General features: G+C 44.6%; 1 protein-coding gene across 1 annotated transcript; it reads left to right on the top strand.

Moving 5' to 3' along the window:
- The first annotated feature begins 1,247 nt into the window (after nucleotides 1-1,247).
- Nucleotides 1,248-27,158, top strand: ZNF282 (zinc finger protein 282). The gene is made up of 8 exons (XM_036760975.1): nucleotides 1,248-1,602; nucleotides 3,422-3,841; nucleotides 7,213-7,339; nucleotides 9,326-9,445; nucleotides 11,147-11,266; nucleotides 15,768-15,881; nucleotides 17,849-17,962; nucleotides 21,560-27,158. The coding sequence occupies exons 1-8, from the start codon at nucleotides 1,432-1,434 to the stop codon at nucleotides 22,306-22,308; spliced, it is 1,935 nt and encodes a 644-aa protein (XP_036616870.1). The 5' UTR covers nucleotides 1,248-1,431; the 3' UTR covers nucleotides 22,309-27,158.

The raw sequence follows: 27,158 nt of genomic DNA, 5'->3' as shown, positions 1-27,158 counted from the left end.
GACTTCATTCTTGTCTCTGGCCAGCTACCCTCAAGGTTATGGTGTAATTACATCCCCCTACTACAAAGTAGCTCAAAGTCAATAGCCTATTGATGGCATAATCTTAGCATAGGAAAGATGGCAATAGCTTGTCTAAATGTTCATACCCATGTCCTGACCCACTGACTGGACTGTCCCTAGGATAGTAATGATAACTATCACTTATGTAGCAATTTATATTTGCAAGGTGCTTCACTTCATTTGGTCCTTACAACAATCCTGGGGGGAGGGCACTATTATATCCATTTTACAGATGAAGAAACCAAGTCACACAGAGGTTAAGTGACTTGCTCAGGCCACTAATAGATATCCGAGAGAGGATATAAATTTTTATCTTCCTGCTTGCGGGTCCACTATGCCACCTAACTGTCTAGAAATTAATTTACACTGAACCATTTCCATTTTCTCATCCAACCACCTTATGAGAGAGAGAATAAGCTCTAGAAAGCTCTTTGATATCAAAGATGAAATGGTTCTTCACTTACACTGAGAAGGTGGCCACGTTCAGGCTGTGATCTGAGGAGAGGCACAAGGCTTCACTGCCCCTCAAACTGTCCACCACCAACAGGCCTCCCCCTTCAGGGTGTAGAGGAAAGGAATAAGTATAGGGCACCCAACAACCCTGTTATTATCCCCATTTTACAGTTAAGGAAACTGAGACAAACAGAGGTTAGGTGATTTGCCTAGAGTCACCCAGCTAGCAAGTGTCTGAGACCACATTTAAACTCAAGTTTTCCTGATTCCAGGCCCAGTGCTCTATCCACATCCCTTCAGCATAATACCTACTACCTGATAGTCACACGTTTGGACCAGATCACAATTAAAAATACCTGTTACTGGGGAGTACACTCTCTGGGACCCCAATCCACACAGTGGGGGAGCTCGGGGGTGTGTGCTTTGGGCCAGCGAGCCTGGTGTGCACATCTCAGACTGGGGCACCCGGGTATTCGCCCTGGCCCCCCTGTCCCTGTGCCGCGGGAGCCCGGGGTGAGACACTCTGGGACTCCAGCCCCCAAGGTGGGCAGCCCGGGGTGTGTTCTCAGGCCCCCCTCCCCACGCTGGGGCGTCCCGGGGTGCGCTCTCGGGGGCCCCCTCCCCACTGTAGGGAAAGCCCGGGATATGCTCTCTTCTCCCCACGCTGGGGCAGCCCGGGGCGCGCTCTCGGACCCTCTCCCCACGCCGCGGGCCCAGGCCCACGCCAGGAGGCGGGGCGGGACCGGGCGCGGGCGCCCTGGCAGGCAGGCGCGCGGGCCGCGGGGAGGGGGGAGCCGAGGGGGACTGTTTGCTCCTACGGGCTGTAGATGGAGCTGTCCGGCCTCGGCGAGGGGGAAGGAGGCTGGGAACCGCTCCTCCCTTCGCTGGCCGGCCTGAGAGGGGAACAGGACTCCCAGGATGCAGTTTGTGTCAACACGGCCGCAGCCCCAGCAGCTGGCCATCCAGGGCCTGGGACTGGACAGCGCGAGCTGGAGCTGGGCCCAGGCGCTGCCCCCCGAAGAGGTCTGCCCGCAGGAGCCCGGCGCGCCGCGAGCAGGGGAGATGGCAGAGGGCATTCCTCCCATGCAGGTGCGGACCGCCCCCCCAGCCCCTAGGCCGGCGTCCGGGAATTGGGGGCGCCGGGGAAGCTTCCCGGCCTCTGACCCTCCTCCAGCCGTGGGGCGGGGAAGCCACTGCCGCCAGGCCCGAGACAGGGCCCCCACCCCTCATTCTACAGAGCAGGAAACTGAGGCCCGGGAGAGGAAGGGGCTGGCAGCCCAGCATTAGGCCTCTGGACCTCCAGGGCAGCCCCCCCCCCCTCGCCCGCCAGGCTGGGCCCGCCTTGACCGGAGGGGTGGGGGTGCCAGGGGAGGGGCGGCTAACAACTTGGGCCGGGGGTGCCGGCCACACCTGAGCCAGGGCCACAGGGCCCTACGTGCAAAGCCCCCAGGCCTGGCGAGGATGTGGCAGGGCTACTCCAGCACCCTGCCCTACCCCAGGCGCTGTGTAGGACTCCCCTTCCTTCCTCCCTCCCTCCCTCCCTTCCTTCCTTCCTTCCTTCCTTCTTTCCTTCCTTCCTTCCTCCCTCCCTTCTTTCCTTCCTCCCTTCCTTCCTTCCTTCCTTCTCTCTTCCTCCCCCTTCCTTCCATCCTTCTCTCTCCCTCCCCCGTCCTTCTTTCCTTCCATCCTTCCTTTCCTCTCGCTCCCTCCCCCTTCCTTCCTTCCTCCCTTCCTTTCTTCCTTCCTTCTCTCTCTCCTTCCCCATTCCTTCTTTCTCTCCTTCCTTCTTTCTCTTCCTTCCTTCTCTCTCTTCCTTCCTTCTCTCTCTCCCTTCCTTCTTTCTCTACCTTCCATCTCTCTCTCTCCCTCCCCCTTCCTTCCTCCCTTCTCTCTCTCCTTCCCCATTCCTTCTTTCTCTCCCTTCCTTCTCTCCCTTCTCTCCCCCTCCCTCCCTTCTTTCCTTCCCTTCTTCTCCTTCCTTTTTCCTTCCTGATCCAGCAGAATGCCAACTGAGTCACCTTGAGGAACTAAAGTTGGTGCAGCATGGGATGAGAGCTGGGATTAATTGGTTTCTAGGTGCTGGCAGACCCTTTAATGTTCCAAAAGGCCATTGCCTTAGTATCTGTGGCTTTCATATCGGCTGGGCTGCAAAGAGGGGTATGTATGTATGTATGTATGTATGTATGTATGTATGCTTTTGTGTGTGTGCACTTACATGAAGAAAATTGCCTCCTTGAATAAGTGAATTTTTCATATAATCAAAGCCTTCCTCTTAAAGTACCAAAAATGTCTTGGGGGGTGAGGAGTGGAGGTGGTTTAATTCCTTTAACCATTTTGAATGGAAATCTTTCTAAAATGTATCCCATATATATCCCTTGCCTTGTTTAAGAGAGTATGCTCAAAGTAATTTCTCCTTCGTCTGTTGCTACAGTCAAGCTAGTCTATTCATTGTATTTTCTGGCACATGTGAAAAGGCACATTGATCTGTATGTACTTTAAAGGGTGTTTAAGATGTTAGACAAGTATAAATGTTTGTTATGTCCAGCCCTTAGGGAAAGTGCCATCCTACTCAAAGACAGGAAAATCTGATACTCTAGGCTGAAGATCTGCATTGTTTTAAAAGTGACTTGTCAAGTTGGTTAACACCATACTTCTCTCCTTGCTGGGGGTAGGTGGTGGTGATTCTTACTAGACTAAAGGTGGTAGAAATTTGGAGTCAATTTGTAGGAAGCAGGGGGTGTGAGGAAGTCTTTGAGTGATATAAGCAAGGAGAAGGGTGTGTGATTGTGGTGAGGAGCATCCGATGCTGAATGGGCAGCTCCTGCGCTAAGGCTTTTATTTAGACCAGCCTCTTGCCTTTCAGAAAGATCATCATCCTCATCTTTCTCTTTTCTTCCCCTGTCATCAGGCTCAAGAATGGGACATGGACACCAGGCGTCCAATGCCTTTCCAGTTTCCTACCTTCCCAGAGAGGGCACCTGTTTACCCTGACCGAATGATGAGGGAACCCCAGCTGCCCACAGCTGAGATCTCCCTCTGGACCGTGGTGGCTGCCATTCAGGCTGTGGAGAGGAAGGTGGATGCCCAGGCCAGCCAGCTGCTGAACTTGGAGGGGCGGACGGGGACAGCAGAGAAAAAGCTCGCCGATTGTGAGAAGACAGCAGTGGAGTTTGGGAACCATATGGAGAGCAAGTGGGCCATGCTAGGCACCCTACTCCAGGAGTATGGGCTGCTCCAGAGAAGGCTGGAGAACATGGAGAACCTGCTGAGAAACAGGAACTTCTGGGTCCTCCGTCTACCCCCAGGCAGCAAAGGCGAAGTCCCCAAGGTATGCCATGAACCATGTTACATGATGGGGGGAAACTGGCAAACGATATGTATGCTTTTATCATGATTCTCCGTAGCTTTAGAACCTCCCATTGATCCCCATTGTCTATAAAATGAATAAAGGCCAAACTCCTCTGTTAGAGCAGATGGGACTCCTTCAGGACTGACAAATATTCCAGTTTGGCTGAAGCACAGAGTATGTGTAGAGTAGTACTGAGAGGTAAGACTAGAAAAGTTGATTGAGGCCTATTTTATTCTTTAGACAGCAGGTATCCCATTGAGGCTTTGAAGGGGTGATGTGGGACAATGGTGTCAAACTCAGACAGAAATGGGGGGCCACTAAACTAACTATACCTAAGGGTCCCTGTGGCCCAAATATTTACTTAGTTCTAAAATTTAATGTTATCTGTATTTTTATTTATTCTGCTAAATTTTTCCCAACTGCATTTTAATCCTATTTGGGCAGCACTCAGGAGTTTAGTGGGCCACATGGCCACGTACACATTTGCCACCTCTGGTGTTGGAGACATATTATCCGAACTGTATTTCAGGAAGTTTAATGTGGTACTGTAGAGCAGAATGGATTGGATGAAGGGAACCTAGATTTTATTTGACTACAGAACAAGTAGATTATGAAGAAATAGAGGTAAAAGTATATAATTTTTAAAAATCTCACTGTAAAAGTAAAGATGGAAGTTCAAAGGGGGTAGAAAGGTCAAGGGAAAATGTTTTTGTTTTTGTTCTTTTAAGATAGGGCAGCCTAAGCATGTTTATGGGCAGAGAAGAAGGAGCAAGTTGAAAGGGAGAGACTGAGGGAAAAAGGAGGTAATTGATGGGCTAAGGTCCTGAAGGAAGGTGGAATCTAAAGGCACAGGGAAAGGAATTAGCCTTGGCAAGGAGAGGAGGGCATTTATTCCTCTAAAATGGGAGGAAAGAAGCACAAGAAAAATGTTAAGAATTCATATTGTATGGCCTTGATCTTTAAGTGGAAATGAAGCCTTAGTTAAAGTTATGTGGAAGAGGAACAATCTACTGTTATTTTTTAGCCAAATCTGCCAGACACACAGGAGTATGCTGGTAAATGTTTAATAACCGGATCTCAGGAAAGGGGTGGGGGGAGATGTTCACATTACACACTTTTAAGTTTAATCTGTATTGTTAACATTCTCTCCATCACTTTCTTAAGTCTAGACAAGCAACAAAACAATAAACCAGACCCCTTTGTAGCATTTGTTGGTTTCTGAGGCGTAAATGTTCACCCTGACAATTTAATAATCAGCTCTCCCCAGCCAGCTGGAGGTGGCTCCATCATGTCCCTGGATCAGACATATCACTTAATAGATGTGCAATTACTTGGAGAGAGGGTCTGGCCAGCCAAATTCCCCCTGCTAGCTCAGAAAAGACCTCCCTTACCTCAGGCAGTTCCCAGTGCTCATCCTTATTTCCTTGTGAAATAAAAGTGAAAAAAGGTTTCATAACAGTAATGATTTTTTAGAAAAGTGCATCATTCCAGTAAAGATCACTAAACAATTTAGGAATAGCATTTAGAAATACTATACAATTACTAAACATGACACTGTGGAGCAGGAAACTCCATGCAACGATTGGCTCCCCTCATTCTGGTCATTGATAAACCAAAACCGGAGGGATGCCTCTCTTCATTTGGTTAGCAAAAAAACATTCTTACTCTCACTTCTGTTTGGTCACCATAAACCCCTCTAGTGATCTAGCTACTGGTTCTGCCTTCTTTGAAGAATTAAGTACACTCCCCATTTTCAGGACATTGTTATGGTATTAATTCTTAACTTTTATAACAGAACTGAGTCCTTGGTGTAACATGCTTTCAGAGTTAGATCGTATACATTTTGGGGGGCTAAGGGGTTCTGTTTTTGTTTTATTTTTTAAGTTTTCCTTTTTTACTATTATGAACTAAACAAACATGAACACTTTCCTATACAAAGAACTTCAACCGGATTATTGCCTCATATCAGGGCTTCATTGTGCTTGGGTGATTGAAAGCACTTCCAAGAACTGATACCGTACCTTAATCACATTGGACTCCAAAAATAATATGCCTCCTGTAGGCTTTCATTCAAGGGCCCACTCTGCACAGAAAGCTAACTAAGGCAGGATAGTGCATGCTTCCATGCTAAAGTCTCTCTCCCCCTAAATCCTCTGTCCTTCCTTCCTTATCCCTGCTGAGGGTACCACCATCCTCCCTGTCACCCAGGCTTGCAGCCTTGCTGTTATCCTTGATTGCTCAGACTTTCACTGGCCCCATGTATCCAAGAAGCTGCCAAGCCTTTATGTCTGCCTACCCAGCACCTCCCTCTCATACATTCCAGTCTCCTCACCACTCATCCAGTCACAATCCTTGTTCTGGTTGTCATCCCATCTCATCTGGACTGCTGCAGGAGCTTGAGGCCCTGCCTCAAGTCTCACCTCTTTCCAATTCATCCTCCATTCAGCTGCCAATGTGGTATCACCTCTCCCACCCCACCCCTCCCCACTGAGCCTCAGTGGCCCCCTGTTACTTCCAGGAGCAAATATAAAGGCCTCCATTTGGCATTTAAAGTTCTTTGTAACCTGCCCCTTCCTACATTTCCAGCCTTCTTATCCTTCACTCCCCTCCACAAACTATGATCCAGCTACACCAGTCTCCCTGTCTCTGTGCTATGACCTTCATTAGCTGGATTGTTCTGGCTCCTAGTTTCCTTGGCTTCCTTCAGGACTCAGCTCAAATCCCATTCTTGGCACTCCTGTTCTACTTTGTCATCCTCTACACACTGCTAATGCCGTCCTATGTCAGATCACCTTCCTCTTCTTCTCCATGTATCTTATATAGACCTAGATATTTACATGGTGCCTCCCCCATCAGACTATGAGCTCCTTGAAGGCAGGGACTGTCTATTGTTTGCTTTTTTTAATGACCTCAGCAGTTTCCACAGGGCCTTATACATAGTAAGCCTTTAATGAATGCTTGCTGATCAATTAAAATGAATGATACAGGAAATAATTGCTATTGCGGATGAGAATTCAATGTGGTTTGCAGTGGCCAGGGAAGGTTCATGGAGAAGGTGGGACTTGAGGTAGGCCATGAAGGATGAATATAGCTTCCATAAATGGGGGAAAAATAAGGTGGAATTTTTCCAGGCAAGGGGAATAGTGTGAACAAAGTCACCGAAGCCAGACGGGTGAGAGAGAGGGATGCCGGCTGGAGTGGAAGGTGCCCATTGGGAAAGGAGGAAGGGAGGTGGGAGCCCAAAGCCATGTTTGTCAGGCCTCACTGTGGACTCTGGACTTGGTTCCAGCAGCAAGATCTGGAGGGGAGTGATTCTTGGAGACACTGAGTTAGGATACTTGCCATTTCAGGTGCCTGTGACTTTTGTCGATATAGCCGTTTACTTCTCTGAGGATGAGTGGAAGAATCTGGACGAGTGGCAGAAAGAGCTTTACAATAACCTCGTGAAGGAGAACTACAAAACCCTAATGTCGCTAGGTAAAAGCTGCCTTTCTCTCTTCTTTCTGTCTGTCTGCTTGACTGAGGCTGTAAAAATCTGAAGATAATGTGAAGGAGCAATGGATTAGGAATCAGGATAGTTGTTTTCTCATCCTGATTATGTCACTGGCTCACTGCTTAGCCTTGATCTAGGCTCTCTCTCCTAGCCTCAGTATTCTCTTCTGTGTAATGGAGATAATTTCTTTCTACCTCAAAGAGGTGGTTTAAAGATAAAATTAAGATTATATTTATGGACAGAGACAGCATTGTGTAGTGGATAAAGGACCAGCCTGGGAGACAGGAAGGCCTGGGTTCCTTGTGGTCTTTCTGGCATCCTGGTTCTGTGATCTTGGGCAATACACCTAAACTCAGTTTTTCAGCTCTCTAAGGCTATAGGTTGCAGAATACTTGCAGATATGCATTGGTAAAAGGGGTTTCCTCACTGGGAGTTCCCTAAACCAATGAAATCATAGGTAGAGTCCTCCCTGTGGGAACATTTTGAAAAGTTTAAAGCCCTGTAACAATGGAAGATGTTACCCAAATCTCTATTCACACTGTAAGCAATTTCACCTAGTATATCTTGGAGGGACAACTTGTTTAAAACTGATACGGTAATGACAATAGAATTAATAGAAATAATATCTCCTGCTATATCAGTCCTACACCATTATCAGTTTTAAAGTAAAATAAAATCCCATTAATTTGGATCCCACTTATTTAGAATTTGTGATCCTTTGTAGAAAGACTGGGCTGACATTTATCATTACCATGTCTCTGAATGAAGGGTTTACTAAGCAAATTAATAGTGGAAAAAAGGATTTCCGGGGAATGTTGAAACTGCTTAAGAGAACAAACTATTACCAAACACTTTAGAAGCATGGTTTTTCATGCAAATGATTAACTATATACAAGTGCTAACTATATGTCACTCTTATTTATTCTTTTTCAAATTAAAAAAATTTAAATTTTCATTTGTTTTCAATGAACAAAAATCTGTTTTCTCTCTTTCTTACCTTTTCCCTGGCCATCAAAAAAAAAAAAAAGGAAAAACAAAATCCTCATAACAAATATGCATTGTCAAACAAAACAAATTCCTACATTGGCCATGTCCAAAAAGTTTATGTTTCCCTTAGCATCCTGAGTATCACTTCTCAGGAAATGGGGAGCATACTTCATTGTGAAACTTCTGGAATCATGGCTGACCATTACATTGATTAAGATCCTTAAGTCTTTCAAAGTTAATTGTCTTTACAACATTGTTGTTGTATAAATTGTTCACTTGGTTCTGCATCAATTCATACAAGTGTTTCCAGGTCTTATTTCTTTATTAAAGCATGCTTCTAAGGATATCTGCTTGTTAACATTTTGGTTGCTCTAGTGTGAATAAGTAAAAGTCCTGTCTTTGAATAGTATTCTACTATTTGGACTTATCATTAATTCAGAATTGGCCTTCCTGTCCCTAGCAAGTCAATCCAAAGTAATTAGGTTTTATAATTGAATATTTATACATACTACTGACTGTTTCAAAGAGGGGTAGAGGCTCCTAGGGTTACATATTGGGGGCGGGGATGGGGGATTTCCCAGTGAGGATCATGCCTATGTGTCCTTGTAATGGATAGGCTGCTCATTCTAAAGCCCTCTGTCTCCCATCAGTGAGAGCAGTCACCTTCCTTAAGGCAGATGGTATTAAGGTGCTTGTTACTTCGGCCTTTCTGCTCCCCTCTGCCTCTTTTCTCCAGTCTGAGAAGCTCATAATAAGCCAAAGTCAGTTTGGTCAGTCGGTTTTCTCTGAGATTGACTGCCCTCCCTGCTGGAGATTTGACCATTTCTATAGCATTTTTTATGATTTCTCTGATTCACACATTTGCCTGGGCCAGTAGTGGAGTTTTCATGAATAGAACCTGCAGAGTGTGGGCTGTAGTTGGTTATAGTTCACTTGGTAAATGTTCTTGAATGTGCATTCATTCCCATAAAATTTGTTCACAGGTGCTGAGAATCCAGTTCCCAAGCCAGATGCCCAGTCTCGGGTAGAGCCAAGGGAGGAACCATGTGTATGGGAACAACATAACCCAGAGGAGAGAGAAATCCCAATGGATCCTAGCACAGGTGGGCAGGTGTCCAGCTGTTAGAAAGCTCAGTTACTTCTTAGTTTAAGTGGGTTGTCCTAGTCCTGACCACTTATAATTAAGAGTTTTAACCCACACAAGATGGCCACTCCTTTAGAGATATATCTACTTTCCAAGACCCTTTTGCCAAAAAAAATGATTACTGAAGAGCTAGAGACTATGGGAAGCAGGGCACAGAAGAAAGAAAGGATGGAAAGAGAAATGAGACCAAACAGTCTAGGACAGCCCTGAGACAGAAGCCACTTCTGTCCTCTATACCTTGTTCACAGCAGTCCCCAAGGGGATAGACAGGGGTTCTCCAAATACTGTGTCTTTGTGACCCCAGCCCTTTCCCTTCTTCCACTCTCTGCTAACGCTTCAGCATGGTGTGACCTAGTTTTAAGTTTCCATGAGATGCGTTGAGTACTTTAGGATGGGCTTGTCTTCATGTAGGAAGGAAGGAAACAAGCATTTATTAAGCGCCTTCTGTATGCCAGGCATTGTCCTAGGGGCTTTGTAATTACTATCCCATTTCATCCTCATAACAACCGTGGGAGGGAGGTGCTATTATCACCCCCACTTTACAGTGGAGGAAAGAGGCAGTTGAGACAGTCAGAGGTTAAGTGGCTTGGCCAGGGTCACACGGCTAGTAAGTGTTGAAGTCAGATCTGAATTCTGGTCTTCCTGACTCCAGGCTCAGTGCTCTTTCCGTTGTACCATCTCCCTGCCTTCAGCCACCCATACAAAGTTGTTGCTACTGAGCCGCCATAAGTATGACATGTGCTTTTCCCAACAGAAGAAATGGGTTTGTACTAAAGTAGCCTCACATTCTCCACCTGTCTTCTTTGTGATTGACAGCATGTATTTACAGGAAGTCTAGCCAGTGCCAGGGAGACAGTCTTTGGTTGGGGAAAAGAGCAAAGTCAACTGCCTTCATGAGGATGAAACCCACAGTCTTGTTGGCACCGTACTCTAAATCAAACCAGGACCCCAGAACTTGGTTTTTATTTTTTAAAGATACTTTGATAGTTGTATTTAAATATGATCGGTTTCTCCTATGTATTTGATTTTATGCTTAAAAAATTATTCATAGAAAGGGTCTATAACCTTCACCAGACTGCCAAAGGGGTCCCTGACACAAGGAAGGGTGAGGAAATCCTGCTCTAACTGATGTACTTACCAGTAGTCCTGATCATGCGTATTCCTGTTTTTGGTGCACCCTTCCTCTGACCTTCTCCCAGTTTGAGAGGCAGAGTGGTATCTTGAAATGACCACTGAACTGGGAGACCTGCCTTTGAATCCCACCTCTGGCTTTAAGTAGACCTATGACCATGGGTAAGTTTCTGGGTTTCAGTTTCCTCCTCTGTCAAATGGGACTAATAATGGGTATGTTGTATACCTCCCAGGGTGCTGTTAGGACCATCCAAGGAATTACTTGCCTGTCAAGTGTCTTGCAAACATTAAAATGATCTATAAATATCATGCATTATTAGGATGACCACTCCCCCTTTCCATTTCTCTTTGTTGTACAGGATCCCCATGCCTCGGCTCCCCATTTTACTCTGTCAGTCCAGTTTAGGCATGTGCTCCCTCTGTGGTTCTGCCAGCTGGCTACTATTCTGGACTCCATCCTGGAAATTATAATTTAGAAGAACCGCAAGGGAGAAAGTAATGATATAATAGTGCAATTCTCTGTTCTTAGCTATAGAAGCTCTGATGCAAGCACCAGCTGCTTCCTCTCAGGTGAAGCGGGAAGAACCATTGTGTGCCAGGGTTCAGAGGTGCTCAGAAGAAAGAGAAATTGTGGCAGACACTGTTACCGGTAAGTGAGCAAAAAGAACATTTGCTGACTTCAAGGAGAAGGAAAGGAGGCAGGGAGGCAACCATGGCCCAAATGGGCACTATCAGACACGGATGAGGCATTCCTGTTGATAACATGCAGAAGTCTTGCTCAAGGTCAGATTACTAGCAAGTTCAACCATGGATTATACATCCTCTAAGTGATAACAGCCTCAGAGCAGAGGATAACAGTTGTCACAAAGCCCATTCATTTCACTTTGTAGGAGAGCTGGGGTACTACTCCTAGAACTTCCCCAAGGTGTTTGTGTAAGAATGCCCAATTCCTCTTACTTCTCCACCTAAGGGACCTTTCTTCTTCAAAGCCACTGGAAGCAAATTCAGCTGACTCCATTCAGACAAATAGTACTACTGTAGGTCTGATCTCCAAGCTGCCATCATTACATGCTCCCAAAGGGAGGAATCTGTGGAGCTACCAGGGCAGCCAAGCCTTGATCTGCAATCAAGACACACAGCAGTGAACACGCATCAGGGAGATGACCTTGAGGTTGCCATACCTCCTGGAGTTCTTTGGTCCTTCCCCACGTGCAGGCCTTCTTTTCACATCTATGAAGGCACCATTCCTTTGATCATGGTTCACGTCCGATTCTCCGGTATCGACGCTTCATTCTCTCCATGTCAAGACTGGTCTCAATCATCTGTCAATCATCCACCTTCTCGTACGCCAGAAATCTGCTGATGGATTTGAGGACCTAAATGCCATGGTAGAATGTAATTAATTAGGCAGCTAAAGGACCAAATGGACTGAGCATTGGATATAGGAGTCTGGGAGATACGAATTCAAGTCCTGCCTTGAATATCCAATACCTGGGTGGCCCTAGGCTAGTCACTTAAGCCCTTATAGCCTCAGTTTCCTCATCTGTAAAATGGAAATAATAATGGCACCTGCCTCCCTGTTTGCTGTGAGGATCAGATGGAACAACGGTGCTTCCCAAAACTTACAGTGTTAAATAGATGCCAGCTGCCGTAGTTACTGACCCCTTCCCAGCTGCTCCAGAAGCGGTGAGGAGTTTTCTGTGCTTTGCCCCTGCTCAAGCCTCTCAGCATCAACATATCCTAAGAAATCATCCTAAACAAATTAACAGATTAAGGCAGCACAGAATAGAAGCAAAGGGGCAAGAGAAAGGAAGACAAAGGAACATTACGTTATATACACATACGTATATATATATATATATATTTCATCAATACCTTTTGTCTTTACATCACAATGATTTGAATACTTCCCTTCCCCCCTCCCTCCATATAAACCTTCCTGACAAAGAAAAACAGGCAAAAACATCCAATACAGCAACTGCATCTGACAGTGTATACGAGCGTATACAGACAGCGTTCCATCCTTGGGGTCCCTTGCTTCTCTGCCATGAAGTGGTAGGTATGTTTATTATCTGCTCTCTGGGACTTTTGTTAGTTTTGTTTGGAGTTCAGCTTCCTTTTAGTGACCTTGTCATTGATGTTTTAGTCAGGGTACATGTTGGTTTTTTCCTTTTGCTTATTTTGTTCTACCCCAGTTCATATAAATCTTGCCATTTAAAAAAAATTCTTCATATTTGTCATTTCTCATTGTGAAATAGCATTCCATCCTAGCCATGTACCATAGTTTTTTTTAGTCATCTTCCAATAAAAGTTACATTGTTTACCACTGGCTAGGGGAAGAATTCCTAAGAAGATACCAAATACAGAAGATTATAAACAACAGAATAAGTTATCTCAGATATATTCAATTTAAAAGGCTTTTGTCAAGAAAACAACAACACAATCGATGAAACTGAAATTGGAAGGAGAGAAACAGATTGGGAAACAATATTTGTATCAGACCTCTCTAATATAAGTCAGAAATCCCAAACCTGGAGCAATTTGACACAAATTGTTACAGACCAAGAACCATTCCCCAGGAGATATTTGATTAAAGGATGTGAACAGTTTTCCAAAAGAGAAATGCAAACTACCAGCAACTATCTAAAAAAAAGAATTGATAATCAGAGAAGTACAAATTGGAACAGCTGAGTTACGACTTTATGCCCAGCAGCGCTTAGCATGTGCTTGGCACGTTAATAAATGAATGGGCAGGCAGGTGGCAGAGTGGATGGAGCACTGGGCCTGGAGTCAGGAAGACCTGTCTTCAAATTCTAGGCAGGTCACGCAGCCACCGTCTGACTTGGTTTCCTCATAAATAAAATGGGAATGATAGTAATAGCACCCTGCCTCCCAGAGCTGTAATGAGGATCAAAGGAGATAGTGTTTGCAAAGTGCTTAGCACAGCACTTGGTGCGTAGCAAGTGCTATATAAATGTTATTTATTAGAATCACATGCTCTGTAAAGCATCTGATATCCATCTGATAGAGATGGAAGAAGGCAATGTCAGAAAGGCTGACCTGCATTAAGAGGCATAACTTCTAGGACTAGGAAGATGAGAATCCCACCATACTCTGGCCTCATCAGACCTTTTGGGTGCCGTGGCTTAAGAAGGTCATTGATCAGTTGGAGAATATTGGGAGGAAGGCAACTGGGCATTTTAGGCTGGAGAAAAAGGGCTGTCATACGGGGGAAAAATTTGGCTTCTTCTGTTTTACGCCAGAGAGCAGAACCAGGAGTAATGGGCAGAAAATGCAAAAAGGTCAATTTTGGTCTTGATGTTTAAAAAAAAAACGACAAGGAAAACCCAACAAGTTCCTAACAACTGGAGCTGTCTCAAATTGGAATGGGCTGCCTTGAGAGGCGGGGGCTCTGCATCTCAGAAGTCTCGAAGGCTGGATGGCCACTTGTCATGTAGGAAGGAATTGGTGAGAATTTCTTTCACGCATGAGTTGGTCTAGATGGCCTCTGAGTTCTCCCAGCTCTGCAGTTGTGTGAGTTTGTGATTCACAGTGGGACTGTGAATTGATCTAACCTTTCTTGAAAACAATTTGGAATTATGTGAGAAAAGTTACTCAATTTTTCATCTCTTTTGACCTAGAAATACCACTACTGAGTTTATACCCAAAGGAGGTCAATAACAGAAAGAAGGACCCATTTCTACCTGAATATTCAGAGCAACACTATTTAAAATAGTAAAGAGTTAGAAACAAACTGTGTGCCCAGCAATTGGGGAACAGCTAAACAAATCTTGGCATAGAATGCTGTGCTTCCAGAAATGACAAATATGAATAATTCAGAGAAACCTGAGAAGATCTGCATGAACTGGTACAAAGTGAAGAAAGAAAGGCCAAGAAAACAATGTTAAATGAAGACCACAATAAAAAGCAGCAAAACTCAGGTCAAATGCAATGGACAGTTTGGGTTCTAATGATTAAAGCACACATCCATCCTTTCTGTTAATAAATGACAAATTAGGAAAGTGAACTTCAAAAATAGAAAGCAGCATGTATCATCAGTCAAAATCACTATATTAAGTGGTTTTGCTTACCTGTTTTTTAAGGGAAAATACTATAGGAGAAGAGTCTCATATGTCAAAACTATATATCAGTGCCAATACATAGGAAAAAAAGATGCAGCAGGACACATTGATAACAACAAGGAGTGACAGTGGAGAAGTAAGAGAAGGACTATAAAGCCTGGCTGAAGAACCATACAAAAAAGCACAGCAGTCCAAGGCCATTTGGGGTAGGGGCAAATAGCCTTGCACACCTCGGTAACATCCAAGGGCATCTCTGTATAAAGCACGATATAATCAATAACTGGGAAGATTTAGGGCTTGAAAAAGGGGCCTTAGAAATTCATACTAATAATCAATTACATCCAGCATATATGTTTAAGAATACATTTTTGAAAGATTTTCAACAAAAGTAGCTAAAATAAAAGCAAATTGGAACTGTGGTTCATTGGAGTAACTTCTGTTGTTTGGCTGTAAAGTTGCCATTCATTTTTCAGTCTTTTATAAAATGCCTACTATATGCAAAGCACTGTGAAGCACTGAGGAAGATGGAAAGATAATTAGGATATTGCTGCTCCTTTACATGAAGGTCACAATCTGGTTGAGGAGAGAGTGATATGAAACATATACTAATATTCAGCTATATATTGCAGAATTGAATGAAAAAGGTGAAATAGTGAGTCAAAGGAAGGAAAGGCTGTGTCTTACTGACCGGATCAGGGGAAGCTTCATGCAAGAAGTGGTATTTGAACTGGGTCTTAAAGAATAGGTAGGATTTAAAAAGGGGAGATAGAAGGAGGGCATTCCAAGTAAAGGGAATGGCCTGAGCCAAGATACGGAGTGGGAAAATGGTGAATGTGTAAAAGGGATGACAGGTGGTACAAGTTAGCTAGAGAGGAGCACAAGTGGAGAGATAAGGCTAGAAAGAAAGGACACCATTAAACTTGCCTCTCAGGTTGAATTGTGTCCTGCTTGACTTTGTTTCTAATTCCTCAAAAGGGAAAATGGGGATGGTTTGAGATGGCTGTAACCAACACTAATAGAGAGTGGGAAATGAGGAAACATGTTAATGCCTTTTTCCCCCCACAACAGACTCCCCAATTTCTACCCAGGACATCTTATCCCGGATTAAGCAGGAGGAGCAACATTGTGTGTGGGATCAGCAGGATTTGGAGGAAAGAGACATTCCCACAGACCCCAATTCAGGTGAGGAAAAGTTAATCAATTCCAGAATACCAAGCACAAGCTAGTATGTTAAGCCCATTTTCATAAAAGTCCGGTGGTGAGATCTTACTGGATTTGGCCAAGAGGCTGTTTCAAAGTAGCTAAAGCAAAGAGCAGCCACAATTTGATTTTTTTAAGTAAGTTATAGAGGTAAAGTGAAATTCTAAGCATGAATATTTACAACATTCATGAGGAGATTTTGTAAAAATCAGAGAATCATGGAGTGTCACAAATAGAAGGGGCCTTAAGAGATCATTTACTCCTCATTCTCCAGATAAGTAAACTGGGGCTTAGAAAGATTAAGTGACCTTCAGGAGGTCACGTAACAAGTAGGTGGCAGGGCTACTTAAACTCAAACTTAGATCTCCCGATTCCTATTGTACTCATCTTTCCATTGCACCATGCTCATCCTCAGAACAACACATTGCTGTGTCCATTTGAGTGTAGGGCTTAATAAAGCCTAATCTCTCATTTTTGAAGCAACCAGGACAAAATAAAGAGATTCTAATGGTTCCGTATCTGTGTCAGAGAGTAACTTCCCTCTTTGGTAACGGATCCTAATTCTAATAAGAATTGCCCTTGGGAAACTTTTTGAGAAGGCATATTCTGGAAGAATAAAAGATATGTAGAAACTCTTCTGGCTGACAGTTCATTGGGCTAGAAAAGTGAGATGGTACCTTAGAATTATATTACTTGATAGTTACAAAACCTTAGCTATATCCTTCTATTTTGAAGAAGGAGGAAGCCAGAGAAGACTCTAGGTCTCCTTGTAGCTCCTAGATTTAACTGTTTTGATTAGCAGCCAAGGAAACTGCTCCCTGATCCAGGACAGAAGCAAAAAGCAACATCTTGTCTCAACCTTCATCAGACCTTTTGGGTGCCATGGCTTAAGAAGGTCATTGATCAGTTGGAGAATGTTGGGAGGAAGGCAACTGGGTATTTTAGGCTAGAGAAAAAGGGCTGTCATATGGGGGAAAAAAAAGCTTTTAAGATTTTCAATTGCAGCTGTTACTCATGACTTTTCTCTCCAGTCCTGTAGTGTTTGCTGCTGATTGTTTGTTGTTTTTATTTGTTTCTTGTTTGTTTATTCTTTAAACTACAACATTAAAAACCTAGAAACCAGTGGAAATATCCCATGGTTCCCAAAAGAGGGATCATAAGATCATAGACATAGAGCTTAAAGGGACCTCAGAAGCCAGCGAGTCCAACTTTCCTCATCCCACAGATGAGGAAACTGAGGGACAGAGAGGTCAAGAACTTGCCTACAGGGTTACACAGCTAACAGGTGTTTCAAGTAGAATTTGAACTGTGGTCTTCTGACGCCAAAGCCAGTATTCTTCCCAGGGTATAGGCTCTTTCATAATCTTTTGACCTCATCGTCCTATTGAGGAGGATTCTTTCTGCTACTACCCTAAGGGAACCACAGGGAACACAGTACCCAGCATACTAGTTCATTCCCTTATTGCTGCTGCTTATTTTTTAATTAATCCCTAGAAACCATCAGGGGTCAGCTGGTTTTTTTTTTTGTTTTGTTTTCTCTCTGTTCTTCAAAGTATTGAAGTTTCTTATCAACTCCTTTTTTTTTCTCTGTGGTATAGTAGAAAGACTATGGGACTGAGGGTCAGAAGCCACTAAAGCCCTATTGACTTTGAGCAAGTCAAGTCATTTTCACTTTTCTGATCCCTCATTTTCTCCTGAGTCAAATGTGGATGACAGTCTTTATTCCACCAACTTTACAGGAATGTGGCTAGGATTAAATGAGATCATATTTGTGAATGTACTTTAGAAGATCAAACTTGGTAAATATATTCAAAGAATGATAACTATAACCAATTTTTAGCACTGAAATGGCATTGGCTGACAAGAGTTTTGAATACTTTGCTGGGGTGCTCCTTAGGAGTCAGCCAAACCTAATGCTGCCTTTTTTTTTTTTTTGGTGACATGCCCAGAATCTCTGATCTCAGCACATGACATTCTATCATGGATCAAGCAGGAAGAGGAGCCATATCCCTGGGGCCCACCAGATTCAATGGAAAGGGACATGGCTATTGATGCCAGTGCTGGTGAGTAATACCCTATGGGGACCTGGGAACAAAGGCTTCAGCTGACATGGTAAAGGTCTTCCCGAATGTCAGGAGCAACTGTGGAGGAAGAGATCTTAGTGTAAGTCAGAGTGGCCAGTCAGTCTGTACTTGGAGAGTAACATTCAGAGGCTGAGGGATTGGCATCCTTCTAGAATACTGAGCTGAGCTAAGTAAGTCTCAGTTGCGTATCCTCCCATTTGCTAGTTGCTAGAGCTCCAGCAAGAAAAGGCCACTTTCAGCCCTTGCTGAGGGTGAGGAGTCATGGGGGCAATAGCCATGCCCCTTGCCAAACAATATCGGTCTGCAAACCATCTCTAGCTCTCATCACAGGCCATCTCAGAGGCTTTTTATGCCCATTGTAGACTTTGTTGTTGTTTTTGTCACTGTTGTTGACTCATTTCTGTCTTGTCCAAGTCTTTGTGACCCCGTTTGGGGTTTTCTTGGCAAAGACACTGTAGTGGTTTGCCATTTCCTTCTCCGGCTCATTCCACAGATCGAGGAAACTGAGACAAACAGGATGAAGCAACTTGCCCAGGGTCACACAGCTAGTAAGTGTTTGAGCCTGAGTTTGAACTCATTCCTGAGTTATGACCAGTCCAGTGCTCTATCCACCATGCCACCTAGCTGCCCCATCGTAGAGTTACAAGGAGCTAAATTATAACTTCGGACGGAGGAGATGCCCGGTTTTAATGAAGAATTCAGTGAAGAATTCTTGGTGTGGGGCAGCTGCAGTTGAATGGTCTAAAGTTAGAAGGCCTCTGTTTGAGGCCCAGCTCCGCCATTTACCAGATTCTGTGACCTCGAGTGAGTCTTTGAACCTCAGTTCCTTCATTTGGAAAGTGAAGAGAATATTTGTGCCACCTATCCTACACCACTGCTGTGAAGACACCGCATTATCAGTCTGTGATTTCATTGGGGTGAGCACTCCCTCCACTAGATTACAACCCCTCTAGGTCCTTGGAGCACCCATCAGCTGTGTGCGTCTGGCAAAGTCATTTAACTTCTGCTTGCTTCAGTTTTCTCAGTTGTAGAACAAGGATCACAATAACACCTCCCTCACAGGGTAGGAGCAAATGAGATAACATAGCGTGCTTAGCACAGCGCCTGGTACATAGTGGGCACTTAATAAGTGCTTCTTCCCCCACCACGCTTTGTAGCCCCTGGGCTCACATGGGAGACCTTCAGAAGAGTTACTCTGCGGTACCACATACCCTCAAATCCATGGCTTACAAGGTGATGATGTTACTGAGCTCCTCGCACTGAGTCCGCTCCATTCAGGGCATCCTAGAGTGACTACGGGCACATTGGTGACTTCTAGCTAAATCAATCAAATATTTATTAAGTGCCTACTGTGTGCCAGGCAGGGCAGCTAGGCAGTATGGTAGATAGAGTGCCAGATGTGAAATCAGGAAGACCTGAGTTCAAATCTGGCCTAAGATACTTACTAGCTGTGTGACCCTGGGCAAGTCACTTAACCCTGTTTGCCTCAGTTTCCTCATCTATAGAATGAGCCAGAGAAGAAAATGGCAACCATTGCAGTATCTTTGCTGAGAAAACCCCAAATGGGGCCACAAAGAGTAGGACAAGACGGAAATGACTGAAGAACAACAAGTGTGCCAGGCATTGTGCTAAGTGCTGGGGATACAAAAAGAAGCAAAAACAGTCCTTGCTCTCAAGGAGCTTACAGTTTAATCAGCTGGGTGTTCTAGTAAGGAGTTCCTGGGCATGTAGGCATTATTCCCTGCTACTGTCTTCTAGACTCATCTCTTTAGAGCCTCCCAATCCATCCCACCTTCTGTCTGCTAGAACAGGGCTTCTTCAGCTTTTTTCACTTATGACCCCTTTCCCAGGTTCAGCAGTGTTGTGTGGCCTGAGGACATGTACAGTGCAAAGTGCCCATACTTTGTGTTGAGAACCAAGGCTGCAGTGGAGTTGTGTGATGCAACATGGGCAAACCCTGCCAGAAGCACCTCGGATTCATTATGCGTTTGATTTTGAATTAATTTTTGGTTGTTGCATGTTCAGAAACCTTTTAGTGTTGCCAAAATATTTGCAATTCTCTATAGGGTCTCAACCCACAGTTTAAGAAGTGCTGTGCTAGGATATCATGGCTAAGACTTCTCCTTGATGAGAGATGACTGACAGCTCTTTAGTCATAGCCATCACACCTAGCTAATGAAAGCCAGGAAAAGTGCCCCAAGCTGAGTGAGTCTCTTCCTTCCTGCCCTTACATCTAGGTGAGATAAGAACCCTGTAATGCAGAAAACTGTATATCTAATCTAGAGATAGTTATCCCCAAGATTTTCTCTGGTGTAGCAAGCTCAAAACAAAAGGTAAACTAAGGAGGCAAGGTTCTCCACCCAGCTAGTCCCATTTCCTGTCTTTATTAAGCATACCTATGGGCAGGAAAGCCCCACACTACTTTGGGGCTATGTTTGGGCCAGCAGAAAAATGTCAATCTCTCACAAATTCTGTAAGTAGTTTTTTGGTGAGATGCTATGGTTGAAAAATTCATCACCTTTCAGCTAACTCAGTGATGCAGCTCTCTGTCCTTAGGGCTGGCCCTTCAATGACAGTGGTACAGTCCATTGTCAGGCTTATACTGGAATCATGTGCAGATCGGTGGTTCCCACCAATGCTTGTACTGTGCTGGTATAGATTTTTTTTTCAATTTTATTTTCAGTTCTGATTTATCTCCTCCCCCTCACCCATCCATTGAGAAGACAAGAGAAACAAAACCCATTACAGATATGTATAATCATACAAAACAAATTCCCATATTAGCAATGTCTCCCCCTAAAAGGAAGAAAGAAAGAAATGAAATGAAATGAAGACAAAATATGCTTCAGTTTATACTGCATCCATCAGTTCTCTATCTGGAGGGGGATAGCGTGTTTTATCATGAGTCCTTTGGAATTGTGGTTGGGCATTGTGTTGATCAAAGTTACCAGGTCTTTCAAAGCTGATTATTTTTGCAGTATTGTTGTTATTTTATAAATTGTTCTCCAGGTTCTGTTTGTTTCACTTTGTATCAGTTCATACAGGTCCTCCCAGGTTTTTCTGAAACCATCCTCTTCATCATTTCTTATGGAACAATAGTATTCCATTACATTCATGTACAATATCTGGTTCAGTCATTCCTCCGTTGATGGGTACCCTCCCAGTTTCCAGTTCTTTGCCACCACAAAATGAGCTGCTATAAATATTTTGGTACAAATAAGGTCCTTTTCCTCTTTCTTTGATCTCTTTGGGGTATAGACCCAGTAGTGACATTGCTGGGTTAAAAGATATGCACAGTTAATAACTTTGAGGGCACAGTTCCAAATTGCTTTTCAGAACGGCTGGACTTTGAAAACCTAGGTTTACTTTCATGCCAGGAAGCATCAGATGGGCATCACCAGAGGTATTATCATTATTATTATTATTATTAGGGCAATAGTACATGCATACTACTTACCTCATAGAGCTGTTAATTAATATCAAATGCAATAATCTATGTGAAAGCCCTTGAAAGGGTAGAGTGCTTGTGATCGTTATTATCGTTATGATTTGTATAATCATTTTTCTCTTTCCTAGGTGATGGGCTACTAATGGTCAAGAGTTCTGCCCTCCCTGTGCCCCAGCACCAGTCCCACCAACAAAATATCACCCCACTCCCTGGCACTGAGAATCCAGGTGGGGGGCCCAGCCGGGGAGCTGTTGGGATGCTAGATGATCTTTTCCCAATGGTCCCAAGGGAACGGGGCCTCTGTGAAGGCCTCCACAGTCCTCCAGGGAGCCCAGTGGGGGAAAGTGGTGGTGGGGATAGCAGCAGCCTAGCTGGTGAGCACCAGCGGAGCCATTTCCTCTCACCTGGACAAGACAAATCGCATTTCTGTCTCCAGTGTGGCAAGACGTTTGATGTACGAAAGAGCCTGATGATTCACCATCGGAGCCACACCAAAGATCGGCCTTTCGAGTGTGCTGAATGTGCAAAGAGCTTCAATTGCCACTCAGGCCTGATCCGCCACCAGATGACCCACAGGGGTGAGCGTCCCTACAAATGCTCCGAGTGTGAGAAGACGTATAGCCGCAAGGAGCACCTACAGAACCACCAACGCTTGCACACCGGTGAGAGGCCCTTCCATTGTGCCCTGTGTGGCAAAAGCTTCATCCGGAAACAGAATCTGCTTAAACACCAGCGCATCCACACAGGCGAGCGGCCCTACCAGTGTAGCGAGTGTGGCAAGAGTTTCCGATATAAAGAGTCACTTAAGGACCATCTTCGGGTGCACAGCGCCAGCCTTGGGACCTCTCGGCCCCACCAGGCACTGGAACGGGACTAGGCCAGTGCTGAGGGGTGGGGGTTGGGGCAGGTATTGGTGGTGGGATATGGGGGAATAGGGTGGGGGAAATCTAATGAGGGAATGAGGCTGGAGGAAGGAGGGAGGGAGGCATGGGATGGGGAGTCAGATAGGAGTGTTAAAAATCACTGGTAACTGTCCCCCTCCTCATACCCCTCATGTGGTCCTGGGGTTTGGGGACCTTAATTGCACTCCAGATTAGGCCCCTTGAAAGCTGGGCAAGGATGTTTGATCCACCCTGCCCAGCCTGAATGGAGAACCCAGGTCTTCACTCACCTAGTGGAGCATGGACCAAAGGGGCTGACAGCAGAACCCTGCCCAAGAGTCAGGAACAGTTTGAGAAGGTGATGGTGCATCAGTCTTATACTGAACACCTGTAAAATTAGGACTGGTTGGTGCTACTGGGCCTGGGCCAGCCCTCAACCCCAGCCATGCTTCTCAGACCTAACCAAGTAAAGGATAGAGAGGGGACCCTCCCATTGCTCCCTCCTTTACTGGATAGGACCATGGATCCAGAGCAAGGGAAGCAGTGAACCCAGGATTACCTGTTGAGCAGCGTTGCACCTGGGAGTGGTGAGCCAGGGATCCCCAGGGCCCATCTGGGCCCGAAGGGACAATCACTTATACTGCAGGTAGGGAGATAGAGAGGGATGTGTTAAGGGATGGGATCTAAAATGGCGGCACCACCTTGTCTTTGAATAGTGCTTTAGACTTTCCCAAAGCACATTCCAGGCTCTTTTTCTTCTTTCACCCTCACCACCTCCTCCTTTGTCCACGGGATTAGATACCCCAGATCTTCACCTATGCAGGTGATGGATCAGGATCAAGATAGCCTTATGCCCCTTTGACAGATAAGGAAACTGACCCACAGGGAGACTAAGCAGCTTACCTGAAGTCACAAGGTAGGACCAGAACTCAGGTCCCCCTGACTTCCAGTCTAGTGCCTGTGTTGTTCCACCATACTGTCCTACCTCAGTCATTTGAGCAAATGCTTCAGCCTGGTCCTCTCCTGCCCAACCTCATTAGGACCAACAAGGGATATTTGTGGTTACCTATTGTGGGTGGGGAGAATGGGAGGGCAGATGGTTCACGTAGTGCTCCATCCTGGGACTGAAGACAATGCTGCTGAAATGTGTGCAAATCTTACTGAGCTCTTGAGGGAGGGAGGAGGAGCTAGGGTCTACTCCCTTCCCCAAGAGCTGACCCAGCAGCATCTCGATTTGACTGCCTGAGAGAAAGGGGCTAGGACTTACCTGCGGTCAGCTCTTGTCCTGCCTAAGGGATGGAAACTGAGCAGGGTAGTAAAGGGAGGTGGAGAGGTGTTGTGCCAGAAGGATTGGCAGACAAGTAGATGTCAGCCGCAGTTGTGAGATGCCCTGGCTGTGGTTCCTCCTTTGCCCCTTCACCCCCGGGCTCTCTTAATTGGTGCTATCTGTACAGTTGAGGACAGTTATGGACATTGCTCCTGACGTGTCATGGTGCCTGGTGAGCGGTTTTTTTTGTTGTTGTTGTTATAATTTTTTTAGAGAGCGCCACCCGACTCCCTCTTTTATGTGTGCATCTTATGTGGCCCTAGGGCCTTAACTCCCCAGGGGCCACATTCTTTGTGATTGTGTCTTGCATGGCCCTGCAAAAAAAAAAAAAATTAAAAAAATAAGGCCACTGAGGGTGGGATGAAGTGCCCTGGGGCTCTCAATGCATTTATTTAAAAAAAGAAATACTTTTCCCTCCCTTGCACTCTGACCCCTGCTTCTCTCCCATTTTGGAAGGGGGCTGCCTGGGGAGCAGTGAGAAGGCAGCCCTCCATGCCACCCCTTTTGAGCTCGCAGCTTCTGAACCTTTCCCGTCTCCTTCTTTGCTTCTCCCAGACCTCCAGTTGCTGCACAAAGGGGATTCTTGCAGCAAAATAAAGGGGGTGTCCAGATTTCAGTGTTAGAACACTGACGTTCACAGTGCTGCATATAGCAAAACCCAAATTAACTAGAATCCAGTTTTATCAGAAGTTGTTTTTTTTCATTGTTTGCTTTTGCCATGTTCCAATTTTAATAAAAAACATAACTCAAGAAAAGCTGAGATCAGAAATGTTGTCAGAGTATTAGTCACAAAATGTTGGAAAGGGGACTTTAGGGATTATCTTGCCCAACTATCATTTTACAGAAAAGTAAATTGAAGCCCCATGAAGTGACTTACACAAGGTCACAAACTGAGTTAGTGGCAGATCTGGGACAAGAAGGAAGTCCAGTGTTCACCAGATCACACCAAGTGGCAGCAGATGTCTTGGGACCAGTCTATACTTAGCCCTATTTTCTCCATCAGTGTCAGTCTCTAAGCATGGAAAATTATGACTGATGTTCAGAATGTTCCTCCTAAAATCCCTTTGTAAGAGAGATTGTACCTTGGTCTCCCTGTACTGAAAGATTTTTAATAAGGATTACAACAACAAAAAAAAGGGGGCTTCTACTTAGACCCCAATTAGCAAGAATATTTAATTATTGAGGGCCACCCATTTCCCAAATAATCAAGCTTTGATTGGACTGGGAATGCATTCCCAGGTCTTTCACCAGTCCTGCCCCACCCCTTTCTCATTCATCCTGAATAATACTAGCCAGAGCAAGATCTAGAATTATCTAGAAAAGTGGCTCTTAAAACATGGTCCAGGGACCCCTCCCAAGACCCTTTTGGGGGTTTATGATGTCAAAACTTTTCATTACAATACTAAGAGTTTTAATTTCTAATATCAGTAGGTATAACCCCCATAAACAAAAACTCCATGACGGATTCTCAGTAACTTAAGAATGTAAAGAATTCCTGAGACCAAAAAGTTTGAGAACCACTGATTGAGAATATCCTTTCCCAGTGTTATATTCATTGACTGGGTTCAGCTGATTGAATAAGTTCTCTAAGCCTACTCCTATGTAAGGAGCACATGAGATGGAAGGGGGAAGTCTATATATCCTTAGCCAAGACCAGATAATGTATCTGTTTCTAGCCAATGAGTCAGACACAAATGTCTGAAAATATCTTGGCTCTCCTTTAGCTAATTTGAGGCCAGATGGTAGCAAGGAGAGGTCTCAGGTGGGTGAGTAGTTGAAGAATAAAAGAAAAGATTGACAAATGGCCAAATGTCATTCAATAACTTAAGTACTTGCTATGTTTGAGACACCGTGCTAGGCACAAAGATGCATAGGGTCTGACCCCTGCTCTCCAGGACCTTATAATTTAAGGGGAGGAATTAAATGCGTGCATAAATAGCCACACTACAAAGTAAATATGAGTGACACAAATTGTTATTTGAAGGGCTGTCATGAACTAGGGATCAGACTTGTTTTGTTTGGCCTCAGGAGTCAGGGTGAGACCCAGTGGGTAAAAGTTACAGAGAGAAAAACTTCCTAATAATTAGAGCTGTCCAAAAATAGAAATGGAGGTCTTTAGGTAGTCTGGATCACCATTTGTCTGGGCCATTGAAGAAGGGAATCCTGTTGAGGTACAAGTAGGCCTGGATGTTTCTGAGGTTCTTTCTTTTGGTGATTCTGATTCTGTGATTCTGAACGGATAGCAGAACGAATTGGATGACTTCCATTTCTCCCTCCACCTGGGATCCTCACAAAGAGTCACAAATGAAAATTGATTGAGGTACTCTGACCTAAAGAATCAATTCAAGGAAGTCTTTATTGAGCTGCTACCTGGCCTGTCCTATGCTAAGCCTTTTGAAGAATACAAGAGAAAACAAAGGCTCTGCTGTCAAAGAGCTTACAGTCTAGTTGGAGAGACAAGCCATATTTAGGCAAAAAGGCAACTAACAAAAGAGGAGGCAGTGAGGGCCTAAGGACATAGCATGCTACTGAAATTCAGAGGAAGGAGAAATATCATTGGTTGGCATGGTTAGCAAAAGCTTCACGAGGGAAATGGACTTGAACTGAACCTTGAAGCGTAGCTAGATTTGGATGGGTGGAGATGAGTGAGAATGTTTGGGGAGAATGGAACGTACAAAGGTAGGAAGGAGAAATGATCGGTGTGATTTTTTTTGGGAGAGAAAGTGAGGACATCAGTCTTGCTCATCAGCAAAGAGTGGGAAATTAGAAAGGTCGATTGGGGGCAGATCATGGAAGATATTGAATGCCAAACAAAGGAATTCGGACTTAATGTATAATCAGTAGGGAGCCACAAGAAGGTTCTGGAAAAAGTGATGTGACTTCCAAGCAGTGTTTAGATAAAATTAGCAAAAGCAGAAGATTCTAGGTTTTACCAATGGAGTGGATCTTAGAGGACATCTAATCCAACCTGGATTTATGTGACCTTTAGTTAAGGAGCTATTCCCTCTCACATCCTCTCTGTCCCATAAAGGACAAAGAGGAGATAGAATATACCCTTGATGATAGGCCACATAAATCTTTGCCTTCATGAACTCACAGATTCTCAGAGTGAGAAGAGACCTTTGAGGCCATCTAGTCTAACCCATATCTGAAAAAAAGAATCCCCTCTATAACATAACCCACAAATGATTATCTGCCCACTGCTTGAAGACTCCAGTGAGAAATGTAGGATCTCCAGAGGTAACTCATGCCACTTTTGGATAGCTCTATTTGTTAGAACTAATCAAAATTGTGCCAGTAAGGCACAACCTATTATTGCAAGATAGAAACATGACAAGTGTTCTAGAACAATATTCGGGGTGTCAATCATCTGGGGAATAGGTCCTCTCCCATCAGGGTGGCAGTCTGTGAGAAAGTATACCCTTTTGTGCATGGGGAATCTGAGAGTGATTCAACAACTTGATTTTCCCTTGTTATTTACTTTGCTATTCTGTCTTAATTAAATGCTTTGCTATTTGA

This window comes from Trichosurus vulpecula, chromosome 5, assembly GCF_011100635.1.
Source record: "Trichosurus vulpecula isolate mTriVul1 chromosome 5, mTriVul1.pri, whole genome shotgun sequence".
NCBI classification, from domain to species: Eukaryota; Metazoa; Chordata; class Mammalia; order Diprotodontia; family Phalangeridae; genus Trichosurus; species Trichosurus vulpecula.
The sequence above is the reverse complement of the archived record's forward strand: the minus strand, read 5'-3'. Positions and strand labels throughout refer to the sequence as shown.

What these genes read in the sequence shown, in the direction of transcription:
- ZNF282 (XM_036760975.1), top strand. Translation starts at nt 1,432, where the DNA reads ATGCAGTTTGTGTCAACACGGCCGCAGCCCCAGCAGCTGGCCATCCAG. An exon ending in CCCAATGGATCCTAGCACAG is followed by an intron (nt 9,446 to 11,146) that starts GTGGGCAGGTGT and finishes CTCTGTTCTTAG; the next exon opens with CTATAGAAGCTCTGATGCAA. An exon ending in GGCTATTGATGCCAGTGCTG is followed by an intron (nt 17,963 to 21,559) that starts GTGAGTAATACC and finishes TCTCTTTCCTAG; the next exon opens with GTGATGGGCTACTAATGGTC.